Source organism: Euleptes europaea, chromosome 12 (assembly GCF_029931775.1).
Source record: "Euleptes europaea isolate rEulEur1 chromosome 12, rEulEur1.hap1, whole genome shotgun sequence".
Taxonomy (NCBI): domain Eukaryota; kingdom Metazoa; phylum Chordata; class Lepidosauria; order Squamata; family Sphaerodactylidae; genus Euleptes; species Euleptes europaea.
Window position 1 is genome coordinate 26,646,296 of NC_079323.1, and position 12,742 is coordinate 26,659,037.

The 12,742-nt window shown below is 42.0% G+C and overlaps 1 protein-coding gene across 3 annotated transcripts in view; it reads left to right on the forward strand.

Annotated features, from left to right (window-relative positions):
• Nucleotides 1–12,742, forward strand: part of NBEA (neurobeachin) — a 433,179-nt gene that overhangs the window by 351,699 nt on the left and 68,738 nt on the right. For all 3 annotated transcript variants that reach the window (XM_056858518.1, XM_056858519.1, XM_056858520.1), the window contains 2 exons: nt 1,122–1,262; nt 10,157–10,276. In XM_056858518.1, the coding sequence (XP_056714496.1) occupies nt 1,122–1,262; nt 10,157–10,276 (261 nt within the window). The remainder of the gene's footprint in view (nt 1–1,121; nt 1,263–10,156; nt 10,277–12,742) is intronic.

A 12,742-nucleotide genomic window follows, 5' to 3' on the forward strand; every position in this document is an offset into this window, starting at 1 on the left:
TAGCAAAAGAGTTTTATAAGAATAATTGGAGAAACTTATGTGTGCATCCCTATTAAGCTGATTAGAGGGATCTTCCCTTGGTTGTGTCTCACAGGAGGGCACTGGAACTTTTGAAATCCAGCAGAGGCTGTAGCACAGTTTACAATCAGGTCATAGAATCATAGAGTTGGAAGGGACCACCAGGGTCATCTAGTCCAACCGCCTGCCCAATGCAGGAATTTCACAACCACCTCCCCCCCCACACACAGTGACCCCTACTCCATGCCCAGAAGATGGCCAAGATGCCCTCCCTCTCATGAACTGCCTCATGAACTGCCTAAGGTAATAAAATCAGCATTGCTGACGGATGGCCATCTAGTTTCTGCTTAAAAACCTCCAGGGAAGGAGCACTTACCACCTCCCGAGGAAGCCTGTTCCACTGAGGAACCGCTCTGTTAGAAATTTCTTCCTATTGTCTAGATGGAAACTCTTTCTCCTCTTTTTGTAAGCTAGGCCAGGAACGGTTTTTCTGTTTTCCCCTCCCCCTCTTAAGAAAGCCCCCCCCCCCCGTGAAAACCGGTTGCGTTTGGAAGTAGACGCTGTCTTTTTAGAGCATGCACATTTTCAAGAATTTCTGCTTAAGATCACCAAACACTACAAACCCTTCTGTGTAAAATCTTTTCATCATGAAATGTGCATTACAAAGTACCGTGCTTGAACAGAAGTCACATTTCATTAGCTGTGTCATTATGGTGAATGACAAGAGTAATGTTAACTTTGGTTTGAAAGCATTTGAAATTCAGGCTTAGAAATATGCTTCCAGAATAATATTACTGAATTACCTTTTTGCTTCAGGATGGTCTTGAAGTTTTGCAGAAGTATTCCACATACATCCCCCCCCCCCCAGTTTTTAAAAGAACTTTTTAGTTACTGAAGCCTCTGAAATAAAACTCATTGTTCCATCTCAAGCAGTCTAAACAGATTACCATAACATAAAATGAGTTCTCAACATTTGGTTGCTGAAGATCATATATATTGTAAATCTTTATTAATGGATGCAGTCTAAAAATGTTATACTATATAGATTTCCAAAGCAGCCTTCTTCCAAGCTCTTTATACAGTTATCCCATTCTTTTTTACAGCCCATTGGTGCTTTGAATCCAAAGAGAGCAGTCTTTTATGCAGAGCGTTATGAGACGTGGGAAGATGATCAGACTCCGCCTTATCATTATAATACTCATTATTCAACATCTACTTGTACATTATCCTGGCTTGTTCGCATTGTAAGTATTTTTGCATATTCCTTTATGAAATGCATGAGTATATTATATGAAATCTCTATGCAAAGCTCAAAAGTCTACAAGCTAAACAGAGTGACTGTTCATAACAGCTGTGATTAGGGGCTCAGCCTAGGGTTGCCAGGTCCCTCTTCGCCACCAGCGGGAGATTTTTGGGGCGGAGCCTAAGGAGGCCGGGTTTGGGGAGGGGAGGGACTTCAATGCCATAGAGTTCCATTGCCAAAGTGGCCATTTTTCTCCAGGTGATCTGATCTCTATCGGCTGGAGATCAGTTGTATAGGCAGGACATCTCCTGCTACTACCTGGCAGTTGGCAACCCTAGCTCAGCCTGTCCTGGAGGGGTTTATTCTCTCGCTGAAGGAGCAGGTTCATAGCTTTGGGGTAAAGCGGCTGTGATGGATGGTTTCAAGTTCTGCCCTCCAGGAACTTCATCCAATCACTTTCAAATGTTGGATTGGAATGTGGGGGGGGGGATTGGGCAGTTTAACTGCTGGCCAACTGACAAGAGTTGAAAACAGTTGGATTTGGGTGGGAGAAGGGTTAGCTGATCTCCTGTTTAGGCAGGGAGTCCATTAGAGACTGTAGGTGTTTTGAAGATAGGTAGGGTTTGGGTGCTGTTCCTGTCAAAAACAGTTAAAAGTCTCTCTGTTCCATGTTATAAATCTGAATCAGTCACACAAGAAGCCTTTTTTGTAACTCTTACACTTTCTCAGGCCCCAGCTATTCAGTAGCTTTGTTACTGTAATACTGAGAGGACTGGAGAAAAGGAAAACAAAGAAACATCAAAGCCACACATACCGCTGAAATAAACCTGCTTTTTACTAGTTTTCTTCAAGCCTACTGTGTGGTTCCTTCAAGCCCATAATCCCCTCATGGTAAACCAAATGAATGCCTGGTGGCATTCTGAGTCCAGGTATAGCACTCATTGAGGACTAGGCGACCAAGCAGTCCCTAAATCCTCATTTATAAAAAGTAAAAGTATATTAAAAAGAAATTTATAGGGTGTGAAATTTAAGTCCCTAGTTTCGAGGTATAGGGACGGGGTATTGTCACATCATGATCCTGGCCTGCAGATGGAGACTCAGCTGTCCTCCATGGCATGCGGTATGGAGGTTTATCAGGTTTTAGCCAATTATGGCTTTTATCAGGTTTAGCCAGTTATGGCTGTTCCTCAGAAAGCATAGTCTGGCCATGGTGATCCATGTTCTGATCACATCCAGGTTAGATCACTTTAATGCGCTTCATGTCACCTATGAAAACTGTCTGGAACTTTCAGTTGGTTCAAAATGTGGCAGCCAGGTTATTGTCAGGGGCTGGATACAGGGATCGTATCACCCCACAGTGAAAGATCTAATTGGCTACCCATTTGTTTCCAGGGATAAATCAGAGTCCTTACCTATAAGGCTGTAAATATCTTGAGGCCAGGGTACCTGACAGACCACCTTTTCCTGTACTGGCTAGTTGGCCAGTTAAAATCCTGTTCCCAAGCCCTGCTCTTCTTTCCCACACCTGCAAAGGGTAGCAACCAGAGGCAGGGCTTTTTCAATGGTTGCACCTCACATTTGAAATGCCCTCCCTTTTGAGGCTCACCTGGTCCCTACCTTATTATCTTTTAGTATTTAATTGAGGGGGATCCCATTTTTTTAGCTGTTTGTATGGTTTGATTCTAGCCTGGGGACTGAATATCGTTTTAAGCAGTTGAATGTTGTTTTATGCTGTTTTTATTCTCTCAGATTGTTTTTTATGGCTTGTTTTATTATTGATCATTCTTATGCTGATGTTTTAATGATTATACTGTTTTACTTTGTGAGCTGCCTTGAGCAGGTTTCAGGAGAGGCTGCATATTCATCTTCTAAATGTTAAGCAATTTAACATCTGTAGCAGCTAAGAAAGGTGTCAGCTCCTGGCTGTTATTGTATATCATGTCCTTTAAACCCAGTGTTCACAATTTTTTCCCACTCGATGTGTATACACATATATCTGCTGACTGAGATTTCACTTCCTGCATCTGGTGAATTGACTTTTGCACTGGGAGGCTGAAAACAGAAAGCAAAAGCTGATTCTGCCAAATAACCATGTGACGTCATTTTCACTCACGAAACTTTGGTATCAGCTTAGCTACAAATGGTCTAAATAAAAATAATTAATAAACGTCTCCCATCTCATACCACAGCTTATTAAAAAAAAGGCATTTAGTCCCACAAATTATATCCTGCATCAGCAGCTATTCATAGCTCTTAGATTCATTGCTGTTTCATCTCTGTGGCTGAGGAAGACAGTGTATTGTATTCATTATGTGTTTTGCTTGTTTCCTCCCATAGAATACAGTCTCATGGCAAGCATGTGGGGAAGGTTAGGCTAGCAGAAAGTGACTAGCTCAAGACCACCCAAGAGTTCCATAGCAATGTGGAGATCTAGGCTAGGCAGGCAGCCACATCACCAGGCTGGCTGATAGCTGTTAAACCTTTGCAGTTTGCTCTTAAATCTTTGCAATCCTGCCATCTGTTTCAGCAAAACCAAAATGGAGTCTTGTGACACCTTAAAGTCTAATAGATACATTGTTGCATAAGCTTTCGTGGGCCAGCAGACATGATCTCGTTGCTCTCCTACATGCATAGAATGTACACACCCTGTAATTAGGGTTGCCAGCCTCCAGGTACTAGCTGGAGATCTCCCGCTATTACAACTGATCTCCATCCGGCAGAGATCAGTTCACCTGGAGAAAATGGCCACTTTGGCAATTGGACTCTATGGAATTGAAGTCCCTCCTCTTCCCAAACCCCGCCCACCTCAGGCTCTGACCTGTAATGTGTGTATAGGCCTTAAGAGCAGCATTTAACTCATCATTAGAGAGAAATGAAAATAGAAATCTACCAAAATATTATCACAAATAAACCAAAAACACCTACTTATGAACTGTGGAACACGGAATGAGATTTTTAAAATTAGAAGGAATCACTGTTGGCATATGTATATGCTTAAATACTTTTTGAAATAATGTTTTTAAATAACGCAGAGGCTATGGAATCCATGTGGAAGAGTGTAGGCACTGCTGTTCAGGATTAAAAATCCAAAAGATAGACACCATGGGTTGATATAATGAGGCACCCTGTAGTGTTCAACCATTAGAGGCTTAATCCTTCACTATGAATTTTCTTGGGTTTTGTGTTTTTCTCAGTCTCTTAAATAGTGTTGTCATGGAATTTAGGATTATGCTTTAACATAATTTACTAGAATTACATTTTTCCTACTGTTTTTATAATCCCCATTTGCTTCTGATTTTAGAATCTCAGCTTCCACCCATAAGTAGCTTCAAAGGAGTCTTCAAATCAAAATAAAGGTGTACACAGTATTTTTCTTAAAACATTGCAGTATAAGAACTTGAAAAAACTCATTTACTTTTATTCAGGCTAATAGGATTTTAAGATTTTTTTTCACTATTGGTATGATAACCTGATTATATAAAGCTTAAAATATGCTACAGATGTTTATGCAATTTTCTTGTTAATCAAAAGGTGCCTAATTAAAACATCCAATCAGCAACTTTCTGATTGTAATACAATCTTCAAATCCTGGCTTGTCTCAGCAAAGCCTGGTGTCAGGGTCTTCACTCCCTCCCCCCCACCCCCCCCACCTGGTATCCCAATCTGCTTTGCAGCACTCAACTGAGGGAACGCTTTCCCTATATTACTAAACCCTTTACCATGGGCTGGAATAGGGTTGCAAACCTCCAGTTGACACCTGGGGATCCCCTGGAATTACAGCTCATCTCCAGACTACAGAGATAATTTCTCCTGGAGAAAATGGATGCTTTGGAGGGTGGGCTCTATGGCATTGTACCGCACTGAAGTCCCTGTCTTCCCCAGGCTACATCTTCAATTCTCTAGGAGTTTTCCACTCTGGATCTGGCAACCCTATCTCCTTCCCCTCCATCCCTTGCTGATGGCCAGGCAGGACCTGGCAACCATAGCTGGCAACAACTTGGGGGCATGGAAGCTGCACTTGGAAATCCTTGGCCACTCCCAGAATGGCAGGCAGCCACACACCTTCTTTTTGGAGACTGATGAAAGAAGCTGCCAGGCTTTTGCATTAACATTTTCCTTGGGGGGGGGGGGGAGGAAAACAACATCCTTCTGCAGATTTCTGTGCACTCCCCACATGTAAATTCAACCAAGCACATCCTCCCAAGGATCCCTTTTCTGATAGATGTCATAAAAATGCTTGGAACAGGTAATGTATGCCACTGCCCTTACCCCCCCCCCCCTTTTGCTCATATGCTCTACCAGGGTTTCTCTCCCTGGGAGCCTGAAGGCCCAGAAACCTCAGGATCTACCAGTGTTTCAACCACTATAGAATCAGCCATGAGGCTTGCCAGCTTCTGAGTAGGGCCTGGAGATCTCCCAGAATTACAACTGATCTCCAGGCTACAGATATTAGTTATTCAGGAGAAAATGGCTGTGTGAGAGGGTGGACTGTGTGGCATTATACCCTGCTGAGGTCCCTCCCCTCTACGTACCCCACTCTTCCCCAGACTCCACCTTGCAAATCTCCAGGAATTCCCTAACCTGGAGTTGGCAACCCTATCAGCCACTATGATTTCCTCTGATCAGGATTAATCAGGCCCAGTCCTGACAGATACCTTGAAAAAAGACCTACTGGGCATATGCTAATCTCATGTTGGTGAAAATTGCTCCTTGGAGTTCTTCAGAGGTTCCCATATGCAAGAAGTATCCTGCTAATAAAGCAACAGAGGCAGAAGAATAGGACTGCTTCTAAAGGTTCAGGGAACAATTAGGCTGCTATTCCCATAATTAATCTCGTCAATCTCTTGTTCCCTAAGTGATCAAGGAATACAGAAATTTACCTTTGCTTTTGTCAGTCGAGCTAGTTTTTGGGAGAATGTATGGAGGGGAAAGATGACAATGTGAGTTCTATTGCTCAAACACACTGTTCTTCCACTCAATGAAGCTAAAGTATTATTTTGCACAGTCTACTTATGGTATAGGCACAGTACTTGTACATAGAGGATCCTGATATGGCTCAATGGAGCCATGCTTCACTCAGTGATAGCACATATCTTGATGTGAAGGGCCGTAACTCAGTAGTAGAGCATCTGCTTGGCATGCAGAAGGTCCCAGGTTCAATCCCCGGCATCTCCAGTGAAAGGGACTAGGCAAGAAGGTGATGTGAAAGACCTCTGCCTGAGACCCCTGAAGAGCCACTGCCGGTCTGAGTAGACAAAACTGACTTTGGTAGACCTAGGGTCTGATTCATTATAAGGCAGCTTCATGTGTTCATGTGTGCATGACAGGCAATGAAATGTGCTTTCCATAGATGTATCTTGTCTTTCCTTTCTTCTTGATGTAAGTTTTTTGTGCTTGGAGGACAAATTTGCATGTCTGATGGAGAGAGGGAGACCTAGATGTTGATACAGAAAGTGCTCATAGGCCTCCCTGTCCTATCGTTTAGCTTGCCTACATACCTACGCACTCTGTCATTTATGGAACACATATGAAGCCCTATTAGGATTGTCCATCTGTACTGCAAGCAGATTGTGCCTCCCCCTCCCCTGAACAGGAATGCAAACATTTTTAATTATATGGTACTCACAAAGCACTGTTCATATGTCAATAGACTTCAAAGGGTGTAACTCCACTTAAAAGTGCACTGATAATACCTTTTTCTTTTGAAATGGCCAATTGCTGTTACTAATAGATTAATAGCTTCCACAATATTTAATGCAATGATTCAAATAATTTTAATTACCCAGCTCTTTCATTGTCCAATAATTTTTGATATTAGAAATATACTACAGTATATCATTACAACTTCTTCCTGTTAACTAAACAAATTTAATACTATATTCTGTCTGCAACTTTCCTTTATCATTTCATTCTAAGGCTGCAGTTACAGATTATTTCTGCTGCATCCAGAAAGTTATTGGGAGAAACCACAAAGGCAATTGAGGATGAACTTCTGAATTCACTTAGGTCATCTTGATCTGGTGGACTCTGCAAAAGAGAAAGCACAGTTATACCAAGAACATGAGAATTAATTTAGAGAACATGAGAAAAGCTGTGCACCTTTTTGGGGTATGGGCACATCAAGATATATGTCATCACTAGATCTAAGGATATTCTTTTGGTGTTAATTAGTGGAGAAAAAGGAAGCAGCCTGAAACCATGTTAACACTTCTCACTGGGGGAGGGGAGAATCCTCTAAGCAATATTGTTTTATTTCAGAGCACCCTTAAGGTTTTTGTAAAAAGAATTATTTCTTTAATTTACAACGGCTGAACATTGGTAGGTCAGTTATATATCAATTCTAGCCCTTCACTGAAGAGCCTGTCCAGGTCATTCTATGCAACGGCAAGAACAGGGCATGACCTGGTCATCTTTTCCATTTCTCCCTGGTTTCCCTTGTGATGCTCCATGCACAGGAGTTTGCTGCTGCCAAATTTCTCCTTCCTTGGCAGCCTTTTCATCCAGAGGGCAGGGCTGTGGGATCTAATTGGTCACATTTTTACAGATTTTTTTTTAATGATTACCGTACATACCATTGCTTGGTGATTTTATTTTAGACTGCAGCATTTAGAAATAATTTACTCATCAACAATTTTTTTAAAATTGAACATACAAGAAAAGAGAGTTTATGATACGGTTTCATTCAAATATTAAAACGTATATTTAATTACATGTTTAGTATGGGCACAATGTAGCTAAAAGTAAACACAAGTGCTTTTAGCTTTAGTGGGAGAGTAAAGTGCATGCTGTTCCTTGGCAAAATAATTTTTCAGTTAGTAGCTGTTTCTGGACTGGTGCTTGTGTGTGTGATTGTGTGTATTCACTCATAACCATGTATCTGAAAATAGAGTATGTTTTGCATGCATACAACAAAATGCACGACAAGTAACTCCCGGTTTCGGTGATAACCTTTAAAGTCCTAAACCAGGGGTCGGCAAACCGTGGCTCCCGAGCCGCATGCGGCTCTTTGGCCTGTTGAGTGTGGCTCTCCGAACTTGGTTCGGAGCCCCTACTCTCGCGCCTGAGAAAGAGAGAGCCGGCGCACCTGAGAAAGAGAGAGAGAGAGAGCGGGTGCGCTGTCTCTCCCCCCCACCGCCGTGGAGAATGGCCGGGTCCCCCTTTCCCTTGCCCTCAAAGGTTGGGAGGCTAAAGCCTCCCCTCCCCTCTAGCCGCGCGATTTCTGGGCGGGCGGCTCGGCAGTTCCTGGCCCGCCTATCAGCGGTTGGGCAGGGCGGGCTTCCTTTGGCGGCGCGTCCCCGGCAGCGGCGCTGGGCCGCAGCGCCCCGTCTCCCTCCTTAGAGGCCATGTCTACCCACTGGCTTTCTTGGCGATAGACCTGGACTCCGAGGAGGGGAAAAAGTCCCCTCTATCCAGTCCTTGTCTGGAGGCCTGGTCTACCGCCATAAAAGCCTATTGGTAGACCTGGCCTCCGGCTGAGTCCCATTGGGAGGCCAGGTCTACCAATAGGCTTTTATGGCGGTAGACCAGGCCTCCAGACAAGGACTCCGGACGGGGAGGGGGAAATGGCAGGGACTTACAATTTAATTTTTATCAATAAATAAGATCACTATTAAGTATGATATCAAGTTTTATTCAGTTTACCTATAGTTTAATTAAGACTTAAAACTTTAATTAAAGTTTATTAAGTTAATAAACAGTGTACCTACCTATATAGTTTAAGAAATTTGGCTCTCAAAAGAAATCTTAATCGTAGTACTGTTGATATTTGGCTCTTTTGACTAATGAGTTTGCTGACCCCTGTCCTAAACAGTCTGGGATTAGGGTTGCCAACTGCCAGGTAGTTGCAGGAGATCTCCTGCTAATTCAACTGATCTCCAGCCAATAGAGATCAGATCACCTGGAGAAAAATGGCCTTTTTTGCAATTGAACTCTATGGCATTGAAGTCCCTCCCCTCCCAAACCCCACCCTTTTCAGGCTCCACCCCAAAAACCTCCCGCCGGTTGCGAAGAGTGACCTGGCAACCCTATCTGGGACCTTTGTATCTGTGGGACCACCTCTCCCAATATATCCCTCAGAGTGCATAATGCTCTGCAGGAATGAATCTTTTGGAGATCCCTGGCCCAAAAACCATCCAGCTGTCCTCAAACAGAGCCATGGCCTCTGAGGAGGGAGGCGGGGCGCCGCGGCCCAGCGCCACTGCCGGGGACGCGCCGCCAAAGGAAGCCCGCCCAGCCCAACCGCTGATAGGCGGGCGGGGCGGGCCAGTTTGGTGGAACTCTCTGCCCAACAAGAACCAGGCCCTGTGGGATTTAGCTCAATTCCACAGGGCCTGTAAATCAGAGATTTTCCCCTCAAGGTGGAGTAGTTGGGTGCCTTTTAAGATTACTAGTTGTATTTTTAGATTGGATTTAAACCGTATACTGTACTTTTTGTATTTACATGCTTAGCCACCCTAAGCCCAGCTCACTGGGGGAGGGTGGGGTACAAATAACATTTATTATTATGGTTGTTGTTCTTGTTAGTATTACTATGTAGTCTAGTGAATAAAATAAAAATATCACAAATACCACAAAAATATTTTGGAAGATTTGGTTGTCAAATACCAGTATCTTGATTAGATACACTAATGTAGGATGATCATTTCACATTGTTGGAATCCTTCCATTAAAATTGTTTTTGGTCTGTTCATAGTTGCATAGTGATAATTGCATAGAGAGATTAAGCACAAGTATGAAGTGCTGATTATTATTAATTCTTTATTTAATTAATTTAAATATTAAGCCTAGAAGGCTCTCAGATATGGATGTGAGTTTATGATCTCTTTGCTTACTGCAATGTATGCTCACCTTTCTCTCTCTCTCTTTTTCTTTTCTATTCTCTTTTTTTGGGGGTAGGAGCCCTTTACCACATTCTTCCTCAATGCAAATGATGCAAAATTTGATCACCCAGATCGAACCTTCTCATCTGTGGCAAGATCTTGGAGAAACAGCCAAAGAGACACTTCCGATGTTAAGGTAGGGTTAAGGATCTGTATACAATCATGCAAAATAATGGAGTGTGTCAATATTATATCATGCTGTAATTATGCCATTGCGTTTTATGCACTTGTGAGGTTTTGTTTCACATAAGAACAAAAGAGGAGGCTGCAACATGCATCTCTAATTTAAAAAGCCATATTTTACACACACTGAAAAACAAAGACTCTTCCAATATTTGATCGCTTAAATGATCTTTTGTTCCTGCAAAAAAAAATCTATTCTAATTTAAATCAAATAATCACAAGATAGAGAAAGGCCCAATAAATTGCTCTTTCCTGCTGTTAACTCAATATTTGGCCCATTCCATAAACACAGCAAGATTGAATTTGACCTTAAAGTGTCATATTGTTATAGCTCGCTGAGCTCTGGGTTTGCGTTGCCTGAGGCAATTAATAAAGCGTTAATGACAAGACACATTTAAAATGTATGCTTTTCTGTAAGCCTTAGCTTTTACTTTTCTATGCCTGGGGATATTATGCAACAGTACACATTAGATTAAACCAATATCTACACAATACGTAGAAACAGCCGGAGAGCAGGATAATTTTACCATTGTTATTATACAGCCAGTGCTGTATATAAAGCTTTCTACGCGTTTACATAGGAGTTTGTCAAAGTGACCTAGTTTTCTTGTTGTATGTGAAGCTCCTTTCCTGGTCATGAATTAGTGTAGTATTTCCAGACTGCACAGAATATGTCAGCTTGTGTGTTATTTGATTTTAAATTTTCCATAACTGTGCCTTGTTGCTAGATATACAGAGAAAATATCCATCAGGCACCTGCCAGGACCTGAAACCAGAGCAGATGTTTGAAGTCACTGTTTTATATTTATTCTATACCTCTATTTATCTTTGTAAAATGCATATTGCTAGAACCTTTTTATAGGCACTTATGATCACAAAATCCATTTATACTGATGTTACTGGGAGTTACATTATTTATGTATTGGATTTCTGCCCTTACTTAAGACAGAGAAATAATTGGTTGAACAAAGAAAAGGTAAACCAAACTGTTACTGGGTCCTAGTATTATTTGGATTCCATTGGAAATCAATGTAATTTGATATGTAATGAGCATTACAAAGAAAAAATGGTTTTTGGCCAGGAAGATTCAACATCAGCATACACATTATAATATTAAAATTGTATACATTATTGTTTAAAACATTTTTATCTGCCCTTTCCACACAATAAGGGCCCTCAAGAGAGCAAATATTTTAAAAATCAACTTTAGAAACTATATATAAAAGCAGCAGTTAAAACAAACAAACAGAGCATCAATAAGGAAATGCCAAACAAGAAAAAAAAAAGTCTTCACCCACTCCAGAAGATAATGATAGAAGGGGAGCAAATCCAACATTTTTGGTGCCGTAACTGAGAAAGCCCTTTCTCAGGTTGCCACCCATCTCACCTCAGGTGATGGGGGCACCCAAAGCAAAGTCCCTAAAGATAATTGTTATTATATCCACAACCATTTTACAATATTTCCTTTAAACCATCCCATCCCGAAATCCTAATAGAATAATTTCTGTCCTTTCTATGTGGCAATAACTCGCCCTCTTCCACAATTTAAAAGCTGCTCTACATCTTTTTACTTATTATTTTACTTATTATTTCAAGTTCCAATTGCAATGGATTCCACACACTAATGAACATTTTTCAGGTTTTGTAACGAAACAGAATTCTAAGGCCAGGAACCAAATTGTAGTCTTTGAGCCCATTCCTGAAGGGGAGGGGCAGAGCTCTTTAGAAGTCAGTGTGACCCTGCTCTGGCATAGGTGCCATTTTATCATGGAATAAAGTAGCACCAATGGCAGTGCGGGGGCAAACATCTGGGAGCGGCGGCACTCCACCAGCCCCTGCCACCAGCACAGCCACTCCAGAAACTAAATCCTGGAAGAGCATGGCTGCGCTGGTGTGAGGGAGGCGTTCCTAGGGGCAGAGCTGACGCTAGTCAGCCTCCTAACCCCTCTCACCCCGGGAATGCCCCCTCACACAGCGGTGTTGCTACAACACCTCTTTTAGTTTTGTAGCCTTGCTGTTCTCAAATTTTTCAATTTTTGTTGTTTTTTTAAATACCTTTTTTACGTCTGCGGCATCAGGGGAGCCTCTGAGGAGGAAATACCTCCCCCCAGGAATGGGCAGCTTGTGTTGGTATGACTGCTCCAACTGAAGAAACAAACTACTTTTTAAACTGAAAAGTAGCAGTTCTCTGACAGGAGTTACTCCGCCAAACTTTCACACCGTCTTAGAACACAGGTCTGCCTATACAAAGCATGGGCAATAGGGGATATTCAAAATTTTGCTTTTGCTTTTGTCCACTTGAAGTAGAAAATGTGTGTTCAATCACAAATGCCTTATAATCATGTAACAGAACATAATAAATGTTGTCATACTGGTGGGTATCTCCCCTTCCCAAAGTTATATTTATTATAGTTTTACA